The sequence below is a fragment of the Lucilia cuprina genome, chromosome 6 (genome assembly GCF_022045245.1).
Source record: "Lucilia cuprina isolate Lc7/37 chromosome 6, ASM2204524v1, whole genome shotgun sequence".
In the NCBI taxonomy this organism is placed as follows: Eukaryota; Metazoa; Arthropoda; class Insecta; order Diptera; family Calliphoridae; genus Lucilia; species Lucilia cuprina.
The window spans coordinates 4249489-4274738 of record NC_060954.1 but is presented as its reverse complement, the minus strand read 5'-3'; the positions used below and the strand labels follow the sequence as shown (position 1 = coordinate 4274738).

General features: G+C 31.5%; 7 protein-coding genes across 8 annotated transcripts in view; 3 read left to right on the top strand and 4 right to left on the bottom strand.

Annotated features, from left to right (window-relative positions):
• The window catches only part of LOC111678310, a 5792-nt gene extending 3756 nt beyond the window's left edge, over nucleotides 1-2036 (top strand). The window contains 4 exon segments of the mRNA XM_046955775.1: nucleotides 867-1177; nucleotides 1230-1508; nucleotides 1510-1585; nucleotides 1663-2036. Coding sequence (XP_046811731.1) covers nucleotides 867-1177; nucleotides 1230-1508; nucleotides 1510-1585; nucleotides 1663-1920 — 924 coding nt within the window. The 3' untranslated portion in view covers nucleotides 1921-2036.
• The window catches only part of LOC124420985, a 139494-nt gene that overhangs the window by 98613 nt on the left and 15631 nt on the right, over nucleotides 1-25250 (bottom strand). The gene's annotated exons all lie outside the window — the stretch shown is intronic.
• LOC111678314 (aldehyde dehydrogenase, mitochondrial) lies at nucleotides 2470-5870 on the bottom strand. The gene is made up of 4 exons (XM_023439623.2): nucleotides 5639-5870; nucleotides 3981-4129; nucleotides 3829-3925; nucleotides 2470-3766 (listed from the first exon to the last, which is right to left on the bottom strand). Exons 1-4 carry the CDS (start codon nucleotides 5765-5767, stop codon nucleotides 2573-2575), a joined length of 1569 nt encoding a protein of 522 aa, XP_023295391.1. The 5' UTR covers nucleotides 5768-5870; the 3' UTR covers nucleotides 2470-2572.
• On the bottom strand, nucleotides 7690-8734 carry LOC111678315 (alpha-tocopherol transfer protein-like). The gene is made up of 2 exons (XM_023439624.2): nucleotides 8015-8734; nucleotides 7690-7950 (listed from the first exon to the last, which is right to left on the bottom strand). Exons 1-2 carry the CDS (start codon nucleotides 8687-8689, stop codon nucleotides 7690-7692), a joined length of 936 nt encoding a protein of 311 aa, XP_023295392.2. The 5' UTR covers nucleotides 8690-8734.
• On the top strand, nucleotides 9450-10600 carry LOC111678316 (alpha-tocopherol transfer protein-like). Its single transcript, XM_023439625.2, has 3 exons — nucleotides 9450-9815; nucleotides 9882-10254; nucleotides 10310-10600. Exons 1-3 carry the CDS (start codon nucleotides 9514-9516, stop codon nucleotides 10565-10567), a joined length of 933 nt encoding a protein of 310 aa, XP_023295393.1. The 5' UTR covers nucleotides 9450-9513; the 3' UTR covers nucleotides 10568-10600.
• On the top strand, nucleotides 16874-20013 carry LOC111678317 (alpha-tocopherol transfer protein-like). 2 transcript variants are annotated; one of them, XM_023439627.2, is made up of 4 exons: nucleotides 16874-17045; nucleotides 18708-19013; nucleotides 19234-19606; nucleotides 19668-20013. In XM_023439627.2, exons 2-4 carry the CDS (start codon nucleotides 18715-18717, stop codon nucleotides 19920-19922), a joined length of 927 nt encoding a protein of 308 aa, XP_023295395.2. In that variant the 5' UTR covers nucleotides 16874-17045; nucleotides 18708-18714; the 3' UTR covers nucleotides 19923-20013. The 2 variants fall into 2 exon arrangements, with proteins under 2 accessions (XP_023295395.2, XP_023295394.2); XM_023439626.2 differs by lacking the exon at nucleotides 16874-17045 and adding an exon at nucleotides 18549-18644.
• On the bottom strand, nucleotides 21783-22879 carry LOC111678318 (glutathione S-transferase theta-1). The gene is made up of 4 exons (XM_023439628.2): nucleotides 22656-22879; nucleotides 22480-22582; nucleotides 22079-22398; nucleotides 21783-22011 (listed from the first exon to the last, which is right to left on the bottom strand). Exons 1-4 carry the CDS (start codon nucleotides 22771-22773, stop codon nucleotides 21884-21886), a joined length of 669 nt encoding a protein of 222 aa, XP_023295396.2. The 5' UTR covers nucleotides 22774-22879; the 3' UTR covers nucleotides 21783-21883.

Genomic DNA, 25250 nt, shown 5'->3' with positions numbered 1-25250 from the left:
GTCTATAGTCTAGTCTATAGTCTAGTCTATAGTCTAGTCTATAGTCTAGTCTATAGTATAGTATATAGTCTAGTCTATAGTCTAGTATATAGTCTTGTCTGTAGTCTAGTCTATAGTCTTGTCTGTAGTCTAGTCTAGTCTAGTCTAGTCTATAGTCAGGGGTATAGTCTAGTCTATAGACTAGTATATAATCTAGTATATAGTTTAGTCTATAGTTTAGTCTACTCTATATTCTAGTATATAGCCTAATCTATAGTCTAGTCTATAGTCTATTCTATAGTCTAGTATTTAGTTTACTCTCTATAGTCTCGGCTATATTGTATTTAATAGTCTGGTGACTAGACTCTAATCTATATTCTGATCAATTGTCTGTTCTCAAAACATAAGTAGTAACCCTCGAATAGCTAAACATATTCAATTGTTTTGTTGTTGAAACACTCGTAAACGAGTTTTGAGTATATTTTCCGACTTAGGGCATAGGATAGATAAACAAATATAACTTTATCTTCACACCCCGCCCAGGTGCAAGTTCATAAGTGTGATGAGCAAAGCGACTAGCTTTAAACAATAAACGATTATTGGTATTTGAGTGCAAATTAATTGTAAAAAAATATATAAAATTATTGCAATATTGCAACTTAGAAAAAAGATTTCTTTAACGAAAGTCTGATATAAGCAAAGCAAAGAAATTATCAATAAAAATATAATATTTATAAAATTAATAAATGCAAGCTATTTCTAACTAAAGAATAAACTATGCCCTTTTTAAAAATAATCTAATCTTTAATAAAAATCAAATGTACACAATAGTTTCTTAAAAGTTATTTTAATTGTTAAAAAAATTAAAATTGTTAAGGTGATTACTGAAAACAGACATGTCCACCGTTAGACCTCTGACCGAGAAATTACAAAAAATTGCTTGTCAGGAACTGAATGAACAACCGGAAAGGCTACAGCAAGATTTAGCAAAATTTAAAGAATGGATTGAAAAACAGCCACACTTGAAAGCTAGAACTGATGATCAGTTTTTAATCAGTTTCCTAAGAGGCTGTAAACACAGTTTGGAAAAGGCTAAAATAAAAATCGATCGTTTTTATACGTTAAAAACCAAATATCCCGATTTTTATACCATACATAATATGGAGAAAACAAAAATTAGAGAACTTGTTGAATTGGGGTAAGTAAATAGGGATAGAATGTGAAAATTTTTATTCTTGAAATATTTTCAGTATTGGTCTATCATTGCCCATACCTTTGAATGGCACTGGTCCTCGTATACTCTACATACGTACCGGTCACTATCCCACCGATAAGTTTTCATTTGCTGATGTTATGTGTGTTGCAAATGCTCTGCAGGAGTTGTGCATGCTTGAAGATGACTATTGTGTAGTTTGTGGTTATGTTCAAGTATTGGATATGTCTGAGTATAGCGCGGCCCATATGCTACAAATGACTCCAACTGTGGTTAAGAAAATGTCTACATTTGCTGAAGATGCAATACCTTTGCGTCATCAATATGCCATCAAGTTATGAAAAGGTTTTTAATATGTTGAAGCCTTTGATGCCGTTGAAACAGCAAGAGAGGGTAGGTTTGACCATAGACTAGACTATAGATTAGACTATAGTTTAGCCTATATTCAATTTTATTTCTTGTCGTTTCAGATGTTCGCTCATGGAAGCAATTTATCATCTTTATACGAACACATTCCTCAAAAATATTTACCCCAAGAATTGGGTGGTGAAAATGGTTCTATAGAGGAATTAACCAAGGAGATAAAGGAAAATTTTAGCAAACAACAAGATTATTTCCTAGATGATCACAACTACAGAGTAGAAGAAAAACTACGTGTGGACAAGATCATCAATTACGATGATGTCTTTGGTATAGATGGAACATTTCGTAAATTAAATGTAGATTAAAACAAGTAATATTTCTATATTCGGCTGTGCCGAATCTTATTTACCCTTCACCAAGTATGTTTAAAAAAAAACAGTTTTTATTTATTTTGTATCTCTGCACACATGTCACACATAACATACACTCAAACAAATATAAACTTTAGCAGAAAGAAATATTAACCGTTGTACTGTAATACCACCGTCAAACTGTATTACCACCCTTAAGCAAATATGAGCTGTATTACCAACGTATTACTGCTTTATCTCCTTGTTCTTGTTATACCCTTCACCTTTTTTTTTTTTGCTCATATCTCCGTTATTTATAGAACGATTTTGCTGATTTTAAATAGCGATCTTCTCGAAAGCATGTCTAACTGAATTATTGAAGATTCGGATCTCGCCGATATCTGGGGACCTGTAAAAAACTGATTTCAACAGACAGACGGACGGACATGGCTTAATCGAATCCGCTATCTATAAGAATCCAGAATATATGTACTTTATAGGGTCGGAAAATTATATTATAGAAATTACAAACGGAAGGTGAAGGGTATAAAAAAAAACACAAAATTCTTGTACAAAAAAAAGAAACATTTTATTTTTAAACTTTTAATATACTTTCGGAAATAACATGCAACTTAGAATAATAAAGAACATAAAAAAAAGAAACCACTTATGAGTTCTTTTGGGCCAACTTAACAATAACACTCTTAACTTCAGTATAGTTTTGTAAAGCATATTCACCATTTTCACGACCATGGCCAGACATTTTATAGCCGCCGAATGGTACCTGAGCACAGAGGGCATTATAGGTGTTAACCCACACGGTACCGGCTCTTAGTCCCTGTACAATATAGTTAACCTTATCGATATCCTTAGAGAATACAGCGGCAGCCAAACCATAATCGGAATTGTTAGCTCTTTCAATAACTTCATCCAATTTCTTAAAACGTATGATTTGTTGGACAGGACCAAAGATTTCTTCTTTGGCAATGGTCATGTTATCGTTGACATCGGCAAAGACGGTGGGCTCAACGAAATAGCCGGGTAAACCTTGAGGACGATTGCCACCAGCTACCAATTTGGCGCCTTGCTTTTTGCCGGTATCAATCAAACCCAAAATCTTTTGCATTTGTTCTTCATTAACCTGAGGACCCTGTTCGACATTCAAATCAAAGGGATTGCCTACTGTACGCTTCTTGGCACGTTCAGCACTGCGCTCAACGAACTCATCATAGATTTTATCTTCAACAAAGGTGCGTGAACCAGCACAACAGCATTGACCCATGTTAAAGAATAAACCAAAGTGGGAAGTCTCGACAGCATAATCCATATCAGTATCGGCCAAAACAATATTGGGACTCTTGCCACCCAATTCCAAGGTAACACGTTTCAAATTGGTTTTACCCGAGGCTTGTTGAATCAATTTACCCACCTCAGTGGAGCCGGTGAAAGCCACCTTATCAACATCCAAATGATTGGACAAAGCAGCACCAGTATCACCAAAACCAGGCAAAACATTGACAACACCCTCAGGGAAGCCAGCTTCCTTAACCAATTGAGCGAAATACAAAGCAGTCAAACTGGTTTGTTCGGCCGGTTTCAAAACAATACAATTGCCTGTAGCCAAAGCGGGGCCCAATTTCCAGGCCATCATTAGAATGGGAAAATTCCAGGGTATGATTTGAGCGCAAACACCTACTGGTTCATGGCGGGTATAGGCCATAAAATCACCATCCATGGGTATGGTTTTACCATGATTCTTATCAGCCCAACCAGCAAAATAACGCAAATTCTTGATAGACATAGGCAAGTCAACGTTATAAGACATGGCATAAGGCTTACCATTGTCCAAAGTTTCCAAACTCTAAGAACAACAAAAGATCTTTTTAATTTCACTTCTAAAAGCATGAAAAATCTTAAACCTACCGCCATATAGACACGATCACGTTCCAATAGATCAGCCAAACGATTTAATAATTCACCTCTATGCGAAGCATCCATGCGACGCCAGGGAGAACCTAGTCTGTTTTTAGAGAGACATTTAGAGCTGTTTTTCTTTAAACTTAGTTACAACTTACTTAAAAGCATCTCTGGCTGCCTTAACGGCCAAATCTACATCTTCTTTACCGGCACATTGTATCTCAGCTATGGCCTTTTCGGTGGTGGGATTTATGGTCTCAAAAGTTTTACCCGATTTACTTTTGTGCCATTCGTTGTTGATGAAAAGCTTTTAAAAGGATATTTATATAAATTAATAGTTTTTAAATTGGATGAAATTTTTAATCGCTTGGTGTACTATATGACCTTGAAGAATTTCTTGACCATTTTTCCAAGTTTATTGTTGCGAATAATGTTTAGTCTATTCTATTATCTCTCTGCAATAAAACTACTAATCTAGTTTATAGTCAAGTCTGTAGTCTAGTTTATAATCGAGTCTACAGTCTTGTCAATATTGTAGTCTGTAGTCTAGTATATAGTCTATTCTATATTCTACTATACAGTCCAGTTTATAGTCTAGTCTATAGTCTAGTCTATACTCCAGTCCATGGTCAAGTATATACTCCAGTCAATAGTCAAGTCTATAATCTAGTCTATAGTCTAGTCTATAGTCTAGTCTATAGTCTAGTCTATAGTCTAGTCTATAGTCTAGTCTATAGTCTAGTCTATAGTCTAGTCTATAGTCTAGTCTATAGTCTAGTCTATAGTCTAGTCTATAGTCTAGTCTATAGTCTAGTCTATAGTCTAGTCTATAGTCTAGTCTATAGTCTAGTCTATAGTCTAGTCTATAGTCTAGTTTACAGTCTAGTCTATAGTCTTGCTTATAGTCTATAGTCTAGTCTATAGTCTAGTCTATTGTCTAGTCTACAGTTTAGTCTACAGTCTAGTCTGTCGTCTAGTCTAGTCGTAAATCTAGTTTATGGCCAGGACTATCGTCTTGTTTATACTCTAGTCTATAGTCTACTCTATACTCTTGTCTATAGTATAGCTATAGTCTAGTCTATATTCTAATCTATAGTACAGTCTAAGCTCACAGATAAACGCTAATTTAAAGCTAACGCCCTAAAGCTAGACTTATGTACATATGAATATGTATACTGTGTATTATTGCCTTATAAAAATAATTCTGAATATAAATAAACAAATAATATTTGTGTATTCCTATAAATAAATATAAACAATATTAAAATACATTACAGTGCATTTTTTTACAAAAAGCTTTTAAAGATCTTTAAAATTGATTAGATTCAAAAATAGGTAGGTAAACAATAAATTACGTTTCAGCTAGTGACTATACAGCCGGCATTTAATAAAATTTTAAATTGAAACAACAAAATTGTTCAGAAACAAAAACAAACAACTATGTATTATCATCGCCTTTCTTTGAGTCACAGCCCTAGAAACGCTGATAAAGAGAAAATTGCTGATAGAGTTATGCGCAACACACACCGGTTTTTAGATATTTTTCTATTCTTTCCCAAACAATTAAAACATTTTGTTATTGCCGGCTTTTTTTTGCACCACAAACAAAACAACAACAAAAAACCTAAATTTTTTTAGCAAATCATTATTGTATCAGCAAACTATGGAATGATTTTAAAATACTTCAAGGTCATAGACAAAAAGCTGGCTCAACTTTTTAAAATTAAGTGCTTTTTTATCTGCTTTATAAACATTTTATAAATGCTAATTAATAATTTTATTACTTAAGCAATTACATATGTATAAAACAACTTACCCCAGTATAAAGAATTTCTGGATTAGTTTTTGGCTCTGGCATAGAGGCAAAGTTTGCGGCAGCCACATTGTTTGCCAATACTCTAGCAGAATTTTTTAAAACACTTGTGTTTTTCAATAAACGCAACATATTTTTGTTTTTTATTTAATTAAATAACTTTTTTTAAAAATTCAGTAGAAAATTTGCAAACGTTTTGCCAAACGTCTAGCGAATAACTAGAATTATTTTCGTTTCTCACTCAAAATGAAGAATGTCATACAATGAAAGAAATCAAAACATATGTTGTAGAGTTGAAAAATTTGACAGTCATTAAAAAAGTTTTTGGTAAATAGAAAAGCTTTTTTTAAGTTTTATATTAAAAACCGTTAATTTTAAAACTTAAATAAAACATAAAACAATAAGAATTTAATAATTTTAGGGGAAAATTTGATTTTTTGCGAAAATGTATTCATGTAATAAATTTATTTTCTTAAAAGATGGACTTTTAGTGAATATTAGACTTTTATTAAAAATTTTGATTTTTAGTGAAAAATCTGATTTTTGGTGAAAAATCTGATTTTTAGTGAAAAATCTGATTTTTAGTGAAAAATCTAATTTTTAGTGAAAAATCTGATTTTTAGTGAAAATTTTGATTTTTAGTAGAATATTGGTTTTTTAGTGAAAAATTTTATTTTAATGAAAAATTAGATTTTTAGTAAAAAATATTGATTTTTAGTGAATATTCGATTTTTAGTGAAAAACCAGTTTTTGTTGAAAAATCAAACTTTTAATTATAAATTTAATTAGAAGTGAAAATTTTAGATTGTAGCAAAAATTCCGATTTTTAGTGAAAATTCATATTATGGTGTAAAATTTAAGTTTTAGTGAAATATCTTATTTTGGTGAAAAATTCAAGTTTTTGTAAAAATTCTGATCTTTTTGGAAGCTAACTTGCGGAGAAAAATCTGAGGTTTTGTGAAAATTCTAATTTTAAATGAAGATTCTGATTTTCAGTGAAAGTTATTTTTAAAGAAATATCAGAGTTTTTGTAAAAATTCAGATTTTTAGAGAAAATTGAAATTTTTGCGAAAAATTTTACTTTTAATAAAAATGAGATTTTAGCGAAAAAAAAAAGATTTTAAGTGAAAATGTGAATTTTAAGTGAAGAAGTGAATCTAAATCTTCTCTATAGTGTGGTCTATAGTCTAGTCTGTAATATAGACTGCATTCTGGTATATGGTCTAGTCTATAGCCTAGTTTATAGTCTAGTCTATAGTCTAGTCTAGTCTATAGTCTAGTCTATAGACTAGTCTATAGTCTAGTCTATGGTCTAGTCTATGGTCTAGTCTATAGTCTAGTCTATAGTCTAGTCTATAGTCTAGTCTATAGTCTAGTCTATAGTCTAGTCTATAGTCTAGTCTATAGTCTAGTCTATAGTCTAGTCTATAGTCTATGTCTATGGTCTAGTCTATGATCTAGTCTATAGTCTAGTCTACAGTCTAGTCTATGGTCTAGTCTATAGTCTATAGTCTATGTCTATGGTCTAGTCTATGGTCTAGTCTACAGTCTAGTCTATAGTCAAGTCTATACTCTAGACTATGGTTTAGTCTATGGTCTAGTCTATAGTCTAGACTATGGTCTTGTCCATAGTCTAGTGTAGAGTCAAGTCTATAGTCTAGTCTATGGTCTAGTCTATAGTCTAGTCTATGGTCTAGTCTATGATCTAATCTATAGTCTAGACTATGGTCTTCGCCATAATCTAGTCTATAATCCAATCAATAGTCTAATATATAGTCTAGTCTATAATCTAGTCTATAATCTAGTCTATAGTCTAGTATATAGGCTATACTATAGACTGGTCTATAATCTAGTATATATTCTATTCAATTTTCAAGTGTTTAATCTATTCTAATCTAGTCTTTATTCTAGTCTATATTCTAGTCTATACTTTAGTCTATAGTCGGTTCTCTAGACTAGTATATAGTGTCTTCTATAAACTAGTCTATAGTCTAATCTATAGACTATATATTTTAAAAACACTTTCAAGTTAAATTTTTTATTAAAATATTTACTTAATCTACATTTAATTTCCTAAATGAACCCTCCATACCAAAAAGACTTTCAAAATCAATAGGTTTACCCGGTCTTAAGCTTTCGTCGGTGCCATAATTGGTCTCACTTTCCCTGAAATATTCTCTATACTCCATAAATTTCTTCTCAAAATCCGCAATCAATTCGGGTATCGAACCATTTTCACCACCATATTCTTTGGGCAGATATTTTAAAGGTATGGTTTCATACATTTTCTCATAATTGCTACCATAGATAACACTCTGAAATTGTAATTTACTATTATGGCGAATTCCATTTTAATATTAAGTCAGAAAAAAAGCTTACTCTTTTATTTTGTTTTTCCGACATCATGGGCTTAACCAGATTATAAAAGCTCTCAAATATGGAGGGAGCATTAATGGCTATAAAATGTTTTGGTCTTAAGGGAACTGCTTCCTCCGAAAATACGGTAAACTTTTTCATAACACTGAAATTCATTTGGAAAAAATGCTCTTTCGTCCAATTGGTCAAATCCATTATGTGGCTATAGCCACTAACAATGGTGTTGTCATCTTCCAACAAAGATATTTCACAGCCAGCCTGATAGACACGCATGATTTCCATAAATTCATATTCACTAGGACTATAAGCTCCACTGCGCATTAACATTATGCGAGGACCGTTTTCATTAAGCGGTGTGGGTAAGGCTACTGCTACACCCAAACGTATATACTCCTTTATTTTCTCATCATCCATACCTTTGAGGGTAAAGAGTTCTGGATATTTGGTGCGCAAAGTATAAAACTTATCAATTTTCGATTTGGCCTTTTCCAGACTATACTTACAGCCCCTCAAAAAGGCCACCAAAAACTGATCATCTGTGCGTGCACGCAAATGCGGTTGCTGTTGTATCCATGTCCGTAATGCCTCAATGTCAGCATCAATACGCGTAGGATCTTCGTTAAGTTCCTCAATGGCTATGTTTTGTAATGCCGGCGGTAAAGGTCTTATTTTGGACATGGTTCTGTTTGTTTTCCGATTTAAACTCTTTAACTATAATTTATCGTTTGCTGATGGGGTTTAAACTGTATTTTTCGTTTCAACCGTTGTATATGTGAAAACGTGAATATTGATAAAGAATTTTACTGTTTAAACACAATCGTTTTATTTCGATATGATATTATGAAAATATTGATAAGATTATTTAGAATAACAAAAACTAACTGAAATTTCGATTTGTACCAATTAAATAAATTTTTATCTAAACAATACTTTTTTTGTTTAAATAAAAGATGACTTGCAGACTTTTAGTTTGTTAGGACTTTCACAATTTTTGCTTTAGATTTCAAATTTTGTTTAAAAATCGTTTTAAAGAAACTAAAAAAATCGGTTATTGAATTTTTTCCAGTTTCAGCCGCATTTTAGCAATGTTTTGCATAGAAATGATGAACATTTTAATTGAATTAATTAACTAACAAAATCTTTAATTAAAGCACTTTTATTCAAGTTTATCATTTGTAAGTTTAAAAAGTTAAGTTTTCAGTATGTTAGGTATAACATATCTTGATTTCGCAACCTTGATGAAAGAATTTAGCTTCCCCGATTCAGATGGAATCTGTAACTCCTTTAAAAGTCTCTGCAAACTAATTTTTACTTTCTTATATTTGTTTAAGAATTACCTTATCAATATATTTGTATTTTTATAGACATCTATTTATTTGTGGGTATAAAATTGTTTATACCGCTTCATTATCAAACAATTCAGTCTTTAACTTAACATTTCGCTAAAAGTTGTCAAAACGTAAAGATATCAAGAATCAAGAACCAATATCAATACAAACAACATGCCTAATATACGTCCTTTACCACCTTGCCTGCAAAAAGTCGCTATTGAGGAATTAAATGAAGATCCTAGTCGTATCGAAGCCGATCTGCAAACATTAAAAACCTGGATAGAACAACAGCCCCATTTGAAGGCTCGCACAGATGATCAATTTCTGGTGGCATTTCTACGGGGCTGTAAATATAGTTTGGAGAAGACTAAATCGAAAATTGATAAATACTATATGCTAAGATCGAAATATCCCGAAATGTTTGCCTTAAGAGATGTGGATGAAGTCAAAATCAGGGAAATTCTTAAAATGGGGTAACATCGCATTAACTAACAATTTGATTTTTAAAAATATTAAATTCAAATTTTATTTAACAACAGTTTTGGTGTAGTATTACCCACACCCTTAAATGAAACTGGACCCAGAATAATGCTAGTACGTAATGGTATTTATGATCCTCATAAATATGATTTTATGGATATAATGCGTGTGGGTCAGGCTTTTAATGAAATACTCATGTGGGAAGATGACTATGCCATTGTTAATGGTTTTGTACATATAGCCGATTTAAAAGATTGGTCCAAAGAACATTTCTTTCAAGCGACACCCAGTGTTATGAAAAAGATCACAGTATATTCTGAGGAAGCTATGCCTTTAAGGCCCAAAGCTTCACACATAATAAATGCTCCTTCTATTTTTGAGTCCGTATTTAATATATTCAAACCTATGATGTCGGAGAAACAACTGAATAGAGTAAGTTTTATAGAAAATAATATTTATTTTCTCTTTCTTATATATTTCTTTACAGATGACCATTTATGGTTCGAATATTGAGAAAATGTATGAAAAGATTCCCTTGAAATATTTACCCAAAGAATATGGTGGTGAAAACGGTTCTATACCGGAAATTCTTGCCGAATGGGAACAGAAATTTTTATCCTATAGAGATTATTTCATAGAGGATGCTAAATATGGTACAGATGAACAATTGAGACCGGGTAAACCTATCGATTTCGATAATCTATTTGGTATGGAGGGTTCGTTTAGGAAATTAAATGTGGACTGAATAAAATGTGAAATTTGAAAATTGTTTAACGAATCTTTTTATTTTAATCAAATTTACAGAGAACAGTATCGACGAAAATATAGTCGATATTAAAGACGGATATTGTAGCCGAATTATAGTCGAGATAATATTTATCAGTTCTAGTTCAGTTCTAGTTCAGTTCTAGTTCAGTTCTAGTTTAGTTCTAGTTCAATTCTAGTTCAGTTCTAGTTCAGCTCTAGTTCTAGTTCAGCTCTAGTTCTAGTTCAGTTCTAGTTCAGTTCTAGTTCAGTTCTAGTTCAGTTCTAGTTCAGTTCTAGTTCAGTTCTAGTTCAGTTCTAGTTCAGTTCTAGTTCAGTTCTAGTTCAGTTCTAGTTCAGTTCTAGTTCAGTTCTAGTTCAGTTCTAGTTCAGTTCTAGTTCAGTTCTAGTTCAGTTCTAGTTCAGTTATAGTTCAGTTCTAGTTCAGTTCTAGTTCAGTTCTAGTTCAGTTCTAGTTCAGTTCTAGTTCAGTTCTAGTTCAGTTCTAGTTCAGTTCTAGTTCAGTTCTAGTTCAGTTCTAGTTCAGTTCTAGTTCAGTTCTAGTTCAGTTCTAGTTCAGTTCTAGTTCAGTTCTAGTTCAGTTCTAGTTCAGTTCTAGTTCAGTTCTAGTTCAGTTCTAGTTCAGTTCTAGTTCAGTTCTAGTTCAGTTCTAGTTCAGTTCTAGTTCAGTTCTAGTTTAGTTCTAGTTCAGTTCAAGTTCTGTTCTAGTTCAGTTCTAGTTAAGTTCTAGTTCAGTTCTAGTTCAGTTCTAGTTCAGTTCTAGTTCAGTTCTAGTTCAGTTCTAGTTCAGTTCTAGTTCAGTCTAGTTCAGTTCTAGTTCAGTTCTAGTTCAGTTCTAGTTCAGTTCTAGTTCAGTTCTAGTTCAGTTCTAGTTCAGTTCTAGTTCAGTTCTAGTTCAGTTCTAGTTCAGTTCTAGTTCAGTTCTAGTTCAGTTCTAGTTCAGTTCTAGTTCAGTTCTAGTTCAGTTCAAGTTAGTTCTAGTTCAGTTCTAGTTCAGTTCTAGTTCAGTTCTAGTTCAGTTCTAGTTCAGTTCTAGTTCAGTTCTAGTTCAGTTCTAGTTCAGTTCTAGTTCAGTTCTAGTTCAGTTCTAGTTCAGTTCTAGTTCAGTTCTAGTTCAGTTCTAGTTCAGTTCTAGTTCAGTTCTAGTTCAGTTCTAGTCAGTTCTAGTTCAGTTCTAGTTCAGTTCTAGTTCAGTTCTAGTTCAGTTCTAGTTCAGTTCTAGTTCAGTTCTAGTTCAGTTCTAGTTCAGTTCTAGTTCAGTTCTAGTTCAGTTCTAGTTCAGTTCTAGTTCAGTTCTAGTTCAGTTCTAGTTCAGTTCTAGTTTAATACAGTTCGAATTAAATAAGAACTAAAGTACTTTAAAAATTTAATCTTTTCTTCCCCTAGTGAGCAACACTACATACAAAGTTACCCAATTTCATAACAATAATTTAAGATATATGGCAACATTCTTTCAGAACAGCGGTTAAACAAATATAAATTTAAATTTTGTTAAACACACTAAGTGATTCAACAAAAAATAAAATTATTATTCCTTAAATCTTAATTAAGTTATGACAATAGGAAAATTGTTATCTATTTATGAATTTTTACAAATTTTACTCGCAAAAATAGTAAAATGCCGTACATCTAGTTCTCAAGAAATTAAAATTTGTGACAACTACAACAAATTAAATTCCCCTTTAAAATATTATCTAATCAAAATTTTTGTATTGTACTCTAGGCGATAAATTTTTGAATTTTTATTGAAACTTATTTGAATGCAATTTGCAGCTACATATTTATAGTTTTATGAATCAAACTTTTAATCTTCAGATATGGCAGGGCTAACTTATCAAAATTTTTTAAACTCAAAAAACAGTTGTTAGTTAAAGTGTTATCTTTATATTCTTCGACGTAATACATACACGTATGTACATATTTCTAATACTATATAACAAATGCTATAAATTTGTTAAACTATATGTGCAACAAACAACAAGTAATTGTTATGATATTTTATACATAAATATAAAAAATAATAATAATAATAAGGTAACGAACAAATATGACATTTAATGGCGGCAGTAACGAAATGTATATACCCTGCAGAAAAATATAAAAACACTATAGACAAGACTATAGACTAGACTAAAGACTAGACTATAGACTAGACTAAAGACTAGACTATAGACTAGACTATAGACTAGACTATAGACTAGACTATAGACTAGACTATAGACTAGACTATAGACTAGACTATAGACTAGACTATAGACTAGACTATAGACTAGACTATAGACTAGACTATAGACTAGACAATAGACTATAGACTAGACTATAGACTAGACTATAGACTAGACTATAGACTAGACTATAGACTAGACTATAGACTAGACTATAGACTAGACTATAGACTAGACTATAGACTAGACTATAGACTAGACAATAGACTATAGACTAGACTATATATTAGAATATACACTAGACTATAGACTAGACTATGGACTAGACTACAGACTAGATTATAGACTAGACTATAGACTAGACTATAGACTAGACTACAGACTAGATTATATACTAGATTATAGACTAGACTATAGACTAGACTATAGAATAGACTATGAACTAGACTATAGACTAGACTATGAACTAGACTATAGACTAGACTATAGACTAGACTATAGACTAGACTATAGACTAGACTATAGACTAGACTATAGACTAGACTATAGACTAGACTATAGACTAGACTATAGACTAGACTATAGACTAGACTATAGACTAGACTATAGACTAGACTATAGACTAGACTATAGACTAGACTATAGACTAGACTATAGACTAGACTATAGACTAGACTATAGACTAGACTATAGACTAGACTATAGACTAGACTATAGACTAGACTATAGACTAGACTATAGACTAGACTATAGACTAGACTATAGACTAGACTATAGACTAGACTATAGACTAGACTATAGACTAGACTATAGACTAGACTATAGACTAGACTATAGACTAGACTATAGACTAGACTATAGACTAGACTATAGACTAGACTATAGACTAGACTATAGACTAGACTATAGACTAGACTATAGACTGGACTATAGATTAGACTATAGACTAGACTATAGACTAGATTGGACTAGGCTATAGATCAGATTAAAGGCTCAACTCGAGGTTAGACTATAGACAAGGCTATATACTAGACTCTCGATTAACGGACGGACAAACGTTTCAAGTATTAACAAATATTTAATCTAAGACACATAATGTTACAAACGGAAGGACAAATTCAATTCAATATCACCTCCTTTTTGTTTATTGCTATAAAAAGAACAAAGATAATAAACTAAATTGTAAGTTCATTATATGGTCATATAAACATACATACATAGTTACTATATATGAATGTGTATGACTGACTTAGAAACCGAAGTGTATACATATGTACATACAGACGTTAAAGTAAATTATGAGTGAAAATGAGTAGTAAGGTGCCGAATGTGCCGAATTTTATTTAGGAACTTTCAGTCAAACATCTTGCCATCAATAATCAGTTGTGCACCTGCTAAGCGAGGTGTTTGTTGTGCATTTTTTCAACGTTAATTAAAATATTAAAACAATAAAATAATAAAATAAAATATAACAACCAAAAAAATCTAATATTTAAACGTAATAACAAGAAATTATAAAAAAATACATTTTATCAATAAAAAAAATAAAAAGTACGCAAATTAACTTTTAAATTATAATTTAAGTAATTAATACCTGTTAAATATATAATACTAAAAGTGAATCATTTATTTAAAAAACTTCATCAAATTTTATTAAAGAACTTTAACTTTTAAAGACCTTTGAAAATTTTCTTAACTATTAGATTACATCAAGGTGTTAACTGATCTAATCTTATAGTATTTTTGGGTTATATTATATTGAACTTTGGCTTCTTCGAGTTTTAAACATCTATAAATTTTAAAATGTAATGATAATTAAAGTGAAAATTAATTGAAAATCACCTTGATTATAATCCATAACAAATGATAAGTGGCTACCACGTTCTAATACTTTTTTGATAAAGTGTAAAGAAATCTATTAAAAAAAACTTGGATTTGAATAAATTCTCAACGATTTGGAACTGAACTAGAACTGAACTAGAACTAGAACTGAACTAGAACTGAAATAGAACTGAACTAGAACTGAACTAGAACTGAACTAGAACTGAACTAGAACTGAACTAGAACTGAACTAGAACTGAACTAGAACTAGAACTGAACTAGAACTGAACTAGAACTGAACTAGAACTGAACTAGAACTGAACTAGAACTGAACTAGAACTGAACTAGACCTGAACTAGAACTAAACTAGAACTAAACTAGAACTAAACTAGAACTGAACTAGAACTGAACTTGAACTAGAACTGAACTAGAACAGAACTAGAACTGAACTAGAACTGAACTAGAACTGAACTAGAACTGAACTAGAACAGAACTATAACAGAACTAGAACAGAACTAGAACAGAACTAGAACAGAACTAGAACAGAACTAGAATAGAACTAGAACAGAACTAGAACAGAACTAGAACAGAACTAGAACAGAACTACAACAGAACTAGAACAGAACTAGAACAGAACTAGAACAGAACTAGAACAGAACTAGAACAGAACTAGAACTGAACTAGAACTGAACTAGAACTGAACTAGAACTGAACTAGAACTGAACTAGAACTGAACTAGAACTGAACTAGAACAGAACTAGAACAGAACTAGAACAGAACTAGAACAGAACTAGAACAGAACTAGAACAGAACTAGAACAGAACTAGAACAGAACTAGAACAGAACTAGAACAGAACTAGAACAGAACTAGAACAGAACTAGAACAGAACTAGAACAGAACTAGAACAGTACTAGAACAGAACTAGAACAGAACTAGAACAGAACTAGAACAGAACTAGAACAGAACTAGAATAGAACTAGAACAGAACTAGAACAGAACTAGAACAGAACTAGAACAGAACTACAACAGAACTAGAACAGAACTAGAACAGAACTAGAACAGAACTAGAACTGAACTAGAACTGAACTAGAACTGAACTAGAACTGAACTAGAACTGAACTAGAACTGAACTAGAACTGAACTAGAACTGAACTAGAACTGAACTAGAACTGAACTAGAACTGAACTAGAACTGAACTAGAACTGAACTAGAACTGAACTAGAACTAAACTAGAACTGAACTAGAATTGATCTAGAATTGAACTAGAACTGAACTTGAATTGAACTAGAATTGAACTAGAACTGAACTAGAACTGAACTAGAACTGAACTAGAACTGAACTAGAACTGAACTAGAACTGACCTAGAACTGAACTAGAACTGAACTAGAACTGAACTAGAACTGAACTTGAACTGAACTAAAACTGAACTAAAACTGAACTAGAACTGAACTAGAACTGAACTAGAACTGAACTAGAACTGAACTAGAACTGAACTAGAACTGAACTAGAACTGAACTAGAACTGAACTAGAACTGAACTAGAACTGAACTAGAACTGAACTAGAACTGAACTAGAACTGAACTAGAACTGAACTAGAACTAGAACTGAACTAGAACTGAACTAGAACTGAACTAGAACTGAACTAGAACTGAACTAGAACTGAACTAGAACTGAACTAGACCTGAACTAGAACTAAACTAGAACTAAACTAGAACTAAACTAGAACTGAACTAGAACTGAACTTGAACTAGAACTGAACTAGAACAGAACTAGAACCTATAGACTAGACTATAGACTAGACTATAGACTAGACTATAGACTAGACTATAGACTAGACTATAGACTGGACTATAGATTAGACTATAGACTAGACTATAGACTAGATTGGACTAGGCTATAGATCAGATTAAAGGCTCAACTCGAGGTTAGACTATAGACAAGGCTATATACTAGACTCTCGATTAACGGACGGACAAACGTTTCAAGTATTAACAAATATTTAATCTAAGACACATAATGTTACAAACGGAAGGACAAATTCAATTCAATATCACCTCCTTTTTGTTTATTGCTATAAAAAGAACAAAGATAATAAACTAAATTGTAAGTTCATTATATGGTCATATAAACATACATACATAGTTACTATATATGAATGTGTATGACTGACTTAGAAACCGAAGTGTATACATATGTACATACAGACGTTAAAGTAAATTATGAGTGAAAATGAGTAGTAAGGTGCCGAATGTGCCGAATTTTATTTAGGAACTTTCAGTCAAACATCTTGCCATCAATAATCAGTTGTGCACCTGCTAAGCGAGGTGTTTGTTGTGCATTTTTTCAACGTTAATTAAAATATTAAAACAATAAAATAATAAAATAAAATATAACAACCAAAAAAATCTAATATTTAAACGTAATAACAAGAAATTATAAAAAAATACATTTTATCAATAAAAAAATAAAAAGTACGCAAATTAACTTTTAAATTATAATTTAAGTAATTAATACCTGTTAAATATATAATACTAAAAGTGAATCATTTATTTAAAAAACTTCATCAAATTTTATTAAAGAACTTTAACTTTTAAAGACCTTTGAAAATTTTCTTAACTATTAGATTACATCAAGGTGTTAACTGATCTAATCTTATAGTATTTTTGGGTTATATTATATTGAACTTTGGCTTCTTCGAGTTTTAAACATCTATAAATTTTAAAATGTAATGATAATTAAAGTGAAAATTAATTGAAAATCACCTTGATTATAATCCATAACAAATGATAAGTGGCTACCACGTTCTAATACTTTTTTGATAAAGTGTAAAGAAATCTATTAAAAAAAACTTGGATTTGAATAAATTCTCAACGATTTGGAACTGAACTAGAACTGAACTAGAACTGAACTAGAACTGAACTAGAACTGAACTAGAACTGAACTAGAACTGAACTAGAACTGAACTAGAACTGAACTAGAACTGAACTAGAACTGAACTAGAACTGAACTAGAACTGAACTAGAACAGAACTAAAACAGAACAGAACTATCGTTGTAGAACAACATTTCTATATAGAGCCAATAGCTTCCTTGCTAGAGAGGTCTTGTTAAACTTAACTCTTACTACAATCAGAAATCATACTTTTGTTTTGGCCAACAACTTTCTAGAATCCTATTAAACTGTACTAGACAAATTTTAATTGGAAAACGTCATATATTTTATGTGTATTATTTTATAGGTGTTATTAGCGATGTTATTATATATTGATTTTTTTATATTTAGTTATCATTGATATTATAGATATTTAATAAAGACTGGTAAAGATATAGTAATAAAATTGTACACTTAAAAAAATTTTGATTTGAACTCATTCAAAGTCTTGTAAGAATGAAATGTAGGCCGATATCTATAAAATTTTCTTAATACTTAAAGAACATAAGTGAATAAAATAAAATTTGAGTGAAATATCTATCGTTGTCATATGTCATTAATATCGAGCGCAAATATCAAATCTTAAATAGTTTTAAACTTAAAGATAGAAAATATTGATTTCAATTATGTTAAAGTATAATGAATCGTGGGTTCTCAGGGATCTATCGTACGATTTTCAAGTCATAACTTTGAAGTGAATATGTTGAGTTAATCAGTTTGAAATTGTGATTAGTTTTTTTGAAAATCGGGAACAGCCAAACCTTTTTTTGCGCATGGAGTAGGTGATTACCAAATACACACGTAAAACATTTATTTCTAATTTTTAGTGTAACAGAAAATGAAATAGATAATAGATTCATTATTTGTCCTTATCATTATTTTTAAGGTATGTTTATTTATCATATAGACAAATTTCTTATCAAATTGACATAAATATAATAAAAAAAAACAGTAATCAGCCCGAAACCAACCATTCAACCAGGTGAATGGTTAATTAAATATATTTATATATATATATAAAAAACCGACAACTAATGCAGTTTCAGAAAAAATAAAATAAATAATTATTTAACATTAAAATTTTTGTAACAATGAGGGTGACATATTTTCTAGTTTAGAACAAACAGTAGCCCATAAAAGTACTGATGACTAAAAGAAGTCATCAATAAAAATTGTTTATTTAATTTTTCAAATATTTCCAGATAAAGAATGTCAAAAATTCGCCCTTTATCAGCTAAATTAGCGTTAAAAGCCCAAGAGGAGTTGGGTGAGAAACCCGAACGCATCGATGACGATATCAAAGCATTACGTGAATGGATCCAAAAACAACCCCATTTAAAAGCACGCACAGATGATCAATTATTGGTGGCCTTCTTGCGTGGCTGTAAATATAGTTTGGAAAAGGCTAAACAGAAGATTGATAGCTTTTATGCTATGCGAAATGCGGTGCCTGAATTATATAAAAATCGTTTTGTAGATGATAAAGCTATTGCTATATTGAGACAAGGGTAGGTGGAACACAATAATGAAAATAAACTATATTCTTATCTGATAATTAATAACCTAAAAGTGTTATTAGTAATCAAAGTTAAAATTTAGTTAAAATATAACCTAAAAGCTAAAAATTTCATATCGGCCGAAATTACAAACAATTTCCTAAACTTTTTCTTTATGTTTCCTTTAAAACTTCTTGCTTAATACTAATTTCCTTTAACTCTTCTACAACAGCTGTTTATTACGTCTGCCTAAACCTTTAAGTGAAGATGGTCCTCGCATACACATTTCCCGTTATGGTCTTTACGATACCGATAAATTCAGTTTAACTGAAGTAGTTAAAGTTGGCACCATGTTGGGTGAAATACAATTTCGTGAAGATGACAATGCCATGGTTATGGGCTTTTTAGAAGTTATAGATCTCAAGGGTGTAGCAGCGGGTCATATATTTCAATTTGATGCTGTTCTAGTGAAAAAACTAGCGGTTTTAGGTGACAAAGCCTGGCCCTATAGACCCAAAGGTTTTCACTTTGTTAATGCTCCCTCGGGCACGGAAAAATTACTCTCTATAGCTAAGAGTTTAATGAGTGAGAAAATAAAGCAAAGAGTAAGTTTTACCTCTTAATTACACTTAACTTTTTTATTTAATAATTTATTTTCTTTTTCAGTTCCACATTCATTCCAAATATGAGTCCTTATACGATTATATACCTCAAGAGTGTTTGCCAGCTGAATATGGCGGCAGTAATGGTACTGTTCAGGATGTTATCAATACGTGGGAAAAGAAACTTTTGGATTACAAATCCTATTTCGATGAAGAAGTTCAATATTGTTCTAATGAAAAACTAAGACCTGGCCGACCTGTCAATTCGGAATCATTGTTTGGTATTGAGGGTTCCTTTAGAAAATTAGATATTGATTAAATTGTACAATTGGGATGGAGATACGTTTTTTTTAACAAAATGACAAATTATACAAAGATTTTTAATAAAAATAATTAATATATTTAGAAAATCCTAAAATGATTATATTTTAATATATAGGAGAATGTCACAGAATTCCCTAGCGATCGAAAGTGACTTTATTATATAGTTTAATCCCATTTCGAATTTGAAGTGATTTCATTACGCTCATTGTGGTCCACTTTCCTCAATTGCTTGAGCTTTCTAGTCTCTGACTATTGTTGCCCCATTGCTGAACTCCCGATTGAGTTTGCAACATTAACTAAAGACGTAAGTTGTAGACCGAAGTACGAATCCATCATTCATCCGACAAACTCATAGAGAACAACATCCGACACACTCAAACTTGAGTTTTCTAGTCGATGCAAATTGTTGCCCCGTTGCTTAACTTCTGGGATGAGTTTGCAACACCAAGTAAAGACGTAAGCGGTAAACCAAAGTACGAATCCATCATTCATCCGACAAACTCATAGAGATCAACATCCGACACACACATTCTACGTATACAGGCTGGCATTTAACATCACAACTCATTTATAACGCTTAGTCCCACAGTCACTCCTCTGTGAGTATTTGTTGTCATGGAACAGATCGCCAACAGCATCGAACTTATCCCGAAATATAGATTTTACTCTACATTAATCTTTTACAAGACTCTTCCTACGAATTTGGGTTTAAACCACAGCAAATATGTGGATCCCGAATGAACCTCAAACAAATGAGCAGCTAGGACATAGTCCTGCTGGTAACTAGAAACCTGTAGTACCAGATTATGTGGTTCTCTTGTTGAACCCATGTGAAATCATGCCCGAGGAGTAAAATGACATCACTAGTCTAGAGGTAATGGTATTGAAATAACACCAAGATGGGTATTGTCATAAAGGCAATATGCCCCCGGAGGACGGATGATGGACAATGAATGTCGAGAGTTTTACTTGAGTACCTGTCATGATGCCCTTTTCATTTTCATCCACTGAGTAGGCTTGACAGCGGTCTACCATCGCCTCTTTATCCTTCAATGAAGAACTCAGGTGGCAATTTTTGTACATGGATTTGACCGGTCCATGTACAAGCACTTTGCTGAAGTACTCGAGCTATTTAATCTCAGACCATTGCTGCCCCTTTGCTTAACTTCCGAGATGTAAAAACATCACTTTTGTTTGCAACCACAGCACATAGAGACGTATTTGGTAGTCCGAAATGCTCAACAAATGGATCAGGATATCTCTTTTATGAACCAATAATGTGACAAAGGAAGTAGGAATTCCAAAGTCAATAATTTCAATGATTGCCACGACAAATAGTCGCGTAGCATGTATCAATATATTTTGTTGAGATGGCAACAGCACCGAGGAACTTCCCCGAAGCAAAGAAGGCATACTAAATTAGTACTAATCTCCAATATATGGAGACTTTCTCAATTGTTCACACAATTCATCGCATCAGTTCCATTCTCATGATGGAAGATGAGCAATATACTAAAACAGCTTTCATAGTAATAAAAAGAAAGCTTTAGTAATCTCTCAAGTCCAAAGAGGTATCTAGATTTATACAATCAGCTGTTTTTTATATAGTTAATGTGAGAACAACACGAATTTGAAATGTTTTTGAATACCCATGATGATGATGCGGTTCAAAAAGTAACGAATGTGGGAACGTAGGATAGTTAGGGGAGACTTAAGATTTGTATGAAATTTACAGTAAACTAAAAGAAATTAATATATTTCAGTAAATTTTAACAAATTTCTTTATTAAAAACTAAATTTTTCAAACAGATATGTAGTTTTTTTGAAAAACACAAAAATAAAATATAAAACAAAATTAAATTAAAAATTAAGAAATACATTTTTGTTAAAAAAAAGTAATTTGTTTAACAAATTTTTAAGTCTCTTAAATAATATGTAAAGCTTTTATCTTCATATTTACAAGCCCGACTTTTTGTAAATAAACTTGTGAGCTTCATCATAGTGGGGATTCGTTTCTTCGCGTACTCTCGCCAACCAATCTGTTACTTTGGGAAACTTTTTCGAAACATCATATTTGCAAAGTTCTGTAATGAATTTTTTATTTCGAAATGAAACTGTTTAATATTAAATAAAAACTCCTTAACTACTCACTAGTTTGCTCTATTTCACAGGCCCCCATCAAATCGGCCACCGTCAATTTTTTACCACTAACATAATCGGCATCTTTTAGCCAGATTTTCTCTACCAATTTAAGATTGTTTTCCATTTCTTTAATCAATCTATCAATACGCTCCTGAGAAGGCATATGAGCTAAACCATTCTGGGGTAAAAGCCAACAGCGCATAAAGTACATACCACAGCCAGCACGTACGGTCAAATGTTGCCATTCCAAAAACTCATCAACACGGGCACGATTTTGCAAATCTTTGGGATAAAGGTCAGGGCTAAATAAACCTTTATCGGCTAAATATCTTTAGTAAATAAAATTTACCCAAAAATATTAATAAAAGCAAACTATTAATAAAACACAATTGGGTTAAAAACATATGTACCTGATCATAGCCACCGATTCTGAGAGATGAAAATCACCATCTACTAAAGCTGGTACCTTTTGGAAACGATTAATTTTTCTATATTCCTCCGAAAGTTGTTCCTCTAATTTAATGGAATAAAACTGTAGACTTTTCTATACTGTTTACTATTTGATTATAAAAGTTAATAAACTCACTTTTTCTTAAGGCCACCGGGCACTCTTCAAAGGGTACATTACCCATTTTTAAGGCTATCCATAGAGCCCGAGAGGGTTGAGACATTAAATCAAAATAATATTTAACCAATTTCGACATCTTACACTAGATTTTTCAATTTTCTTTATCTTTTTTTCTAAATATTCCAATTTATTATGAACAAATCCTAAACCAACTGCTCCCACTTAGTTGATCGAATAGTCTAAAGTTCAGTAGTAGCTTTTTTCTTCTCATTGTTTATGATGATGTCTGCTGTAATCTCTCTTTCTCTTCCCCCTCTTAATAAATAGTGAGAGATTACTTTGTTTGTCTCTTTAGATAGGGGTTTTTGTTGTATTTTTGGAATATTTAGTAAACAACTAGTATAAAGAGGCTGCCAGATGTTTAGAAAAATATTTGATTATACAGAGTTTCATGGGAATTTAAGACCAAAGATTTGTAGATTTTTTTGTGGGGAAATAAGTTAAAAAATCTACTGAGAGCCGAAATTTTCTGTACAAAATCTTTGAGGTCAATTTTTTTTAAAGAAAATCTATAGGGAGCAAATTTGTTCTGTAGTAAATCTGCTGATTTCTATAGAAAATCTATTGAGAACAAAATTTTTTTAAAGAAAATCTAGAGCAAAATATGTTCTACAGAATATATATTGAGAATAAACATTTTCTATTGAAAATCTATTGAGAGCAAAACATTTTTATAGAAAATCTATTGAGAGCAATAATTTTTTATAGAAAATCTATTAAGAGAAAAAATCTATTGAGATTAAAAATTTAACTAAAATCTATGCAGAGCAAAATATGTTCTTTAGAAAATTTATAAAGAATAAAAATCCATGGACAAAAAACTATGTTCTATAGAAAATTTATAAAAAAAAATTTTTATATATTTTTTTTAAATCTATTGAGAGCAAAAATATTCTATAGTAAGCAAAAATTTAGAGAGCAAAAATTTTCTAGAGAAAATCTATTGATTTCTAAATATCTATAGAAAATCTATTGAGAGCAAAACTTTTCAATAGAAAATCGTATAGAGAACAAAAATTTTCTATAGACAATCCATGGAAATTTTTTTATAAAAAAATCTACAAAAAGCAATTATTTTTCAAAAAAAAAAAAAAATCTTTAAGTTAGCTTGATAGGAGAATGTATACTACATCAAATTAGAAGAAATACACCACTATTGGGCTGGTAATGCGCTCCTTATTATGAAAAAAGGGAACTGAATGAATTGTTTTTCATTGTTTTTAAACTAAGTTTCCTGAACGAAATTCCTAATAATCTTACAATCAGTGTTAGTCAGGAATGTTATTATCGGAATAACATCATTTCCAAGATACTTGGATCTAACTGGCAGTGGTAAATAAAGTGCTCCAGAGTTTCAATGTATTCTCCGCATGCTCTACATACGCCTGAATCCGCACGACCAATTTTGCATAGATGTGCTCGTAATCCTAAATGTCCACCCATAATACGTAACATCATACTAATTCAGACTTGCTCATTTGAGATTTTTCGTTTTGCTATCATCAGTGTCACTCCATAGGTTCTTCGTGGTTCTACCTCAGTTTCATTATTCCAAGACGCCTTTTGGGATTCTATCACCCATATTTTTGGTACAGCTTTTGTGCGTCGAATGGTTTTGCGTTTGTCAGGTTAAGGATTTTAACTAAGTACTAGTATGATCCTTTCCATTAACAAGACATAAACAGCCTTATCGCCAATTATCATTTCATCACGTGAAATATGTTCCTTTTTCACATTTTTCGTGGAAAAAAAACCCTTGTTGTGAAATTTGTTGATAGAACTTTGTAAACATAGAACAGCTGTTCCATACAAAATCAACTATTGTGAATGAATTGTTCACAACAAGTTCATGATAGTAATTTTACCTTCGAGGGAAATGAAAATTTTAAAAGTAGGTTTCTATAATCGAATCGACTTTTTGTCGAAAAGTCAAAGTCGACTCTTTTGTTCCAAAAAAGTCTATAACTCGACTATCGTCTGTAAAAAGACGAAATGTCGACTTTGTTAATAAAAGTCGAAAAAAGTCAAAAAGTCGAATAAAGTCGAAAAAAGTCGAAAACTCGAAAATTGTAGAAACAAGTCAAAAATAGTCGAAAATTTTGAAAAAGTGTAAAAAAAGTCAAAAACTCTAAAAAGTCAAAAAATAGTCGGAAAAAAGTCGAAAATAGTAAAAAAGTCGAAAAAATCGATAAGTGGAAAAAAGTCGAAAAATCAAAAAAAGTCGGAAAAATTCGACTATTTATCAAATATGAGTATTTCGAAAAGTCTAAAAGTCGACTTTTAATTAAATGAAAAAAGTCGAAAAGTTGAAAAGTCGACTTTTCGTATCAGCTATAGAACCCTAATTTCAAAAGAACAATATTTTCACTTCTATTGGCAATAGGGGTGAAAAGACTTCAGATACCGAACATTTCCCCCTTATAGGGATAATTTAAAATGATCTGGCATCTGTATGAACCGGCTTTTTTTCAACAAAATAAAAAAGCTTTCATAGTAAGAAAAAAGCTTTTTTTAGCTCAAGAGAACGACACATAAAGAGCAACTTTTCTATTA

Coding starts and splice junctions, on each gene's coding strand:
- LOC111678314 (XM_023439623.2), bottom strand. CDS start 5,767: ATGTTGCGTTTATTGAAAAACACAAGTGTTTTAAAAAATTCTGCTAGA. Junction 3,926..3,980: donor GCAGCCAGAGATGCTTTTAA/GTAAGTTGTAAC, acceptor CTCTAAAAACAG/ACTAGGTTCTCCCTGGCGTC. Junction 3,767..3,828: donor GTGATCGTGTCTATATGGCG/GTAGGTTTAAGA, acceptor TGTTGTTCTTAG/AGTTTGGAAACTTTGGACAA.
- LOC111678315 (XM_023439624.2), bottom strand. CDS start 8,689: ATGTCCAAAATAAGACCTTTACCGCCGGCATTACAAAACATAGCCATT. Junction 7,951..8,014: donor CGGAAAAACAAAATAAAAGA/GTAAGCTTTTTT, acceptor TTACAATTTCAG/AGTGTTATCTATGGTAGCAA.
- LOC111678316 (XM_023439625.2), top strand. CDS start 9,514: ATGCCTAATATACGTCCTTTACCACCTTGCCTGCAAAAAGTCGCTATT. Junction 9,816..9,881: donor AGGGAAATTCTTAAAATGGG/GTAACATCGCAT, acceptor ATTTAACAACAG/TTTTGGTGTAGTATTACCCA. Junction 10,255..10,309: donor CGGAGAAACAACTGAATAGA/GTAAGTTTTATA, acceptor ATTTCTTTACAG/ATGACCATTTATGGTTCGAA.
- LOC111678317 (XM_023439627.2), top strand. CDS start 18,715: ATGTCAAAAATTCGCCCTTTATCAGCTAAATTAGCGTTAAAAGCCCAA. Junction 19,014..19,233: donor ATTGCTATATTGAGACAAGG/GTAGGTGGAACA, acceptor CTTCTACAACAG/CTGTTTATTACGTCTGCCTA. Junction 19,607..19,667: donor GTGAGAAAATAAAGCAAAGA/GTAAGTTTTACC, acceptor TTTCTTTTTCAG/TTCCACATTCATTCCAAATA.
- LOC111678318 (XM_023439628.2), bottom strand. CDS start 22,773: ATGTCGAAATTGGTTAAATATTATTTTGATTTAATGTCTCAACCCTCT. Junction 22,583..22,655: donor CCCGGTGGCCTTAAGAAAAA/GTGAGTTTATTA, acceptor CCATTAAATTAG/AGGAACAACTTTCGGAGGAA. Junction 22,399..22,479: donor GAATCGGTGGCTATGATCAG/GTACATATGTTT, acceptor TATTTACTAAAG/ATATTTAGCCGATAAAGGTT.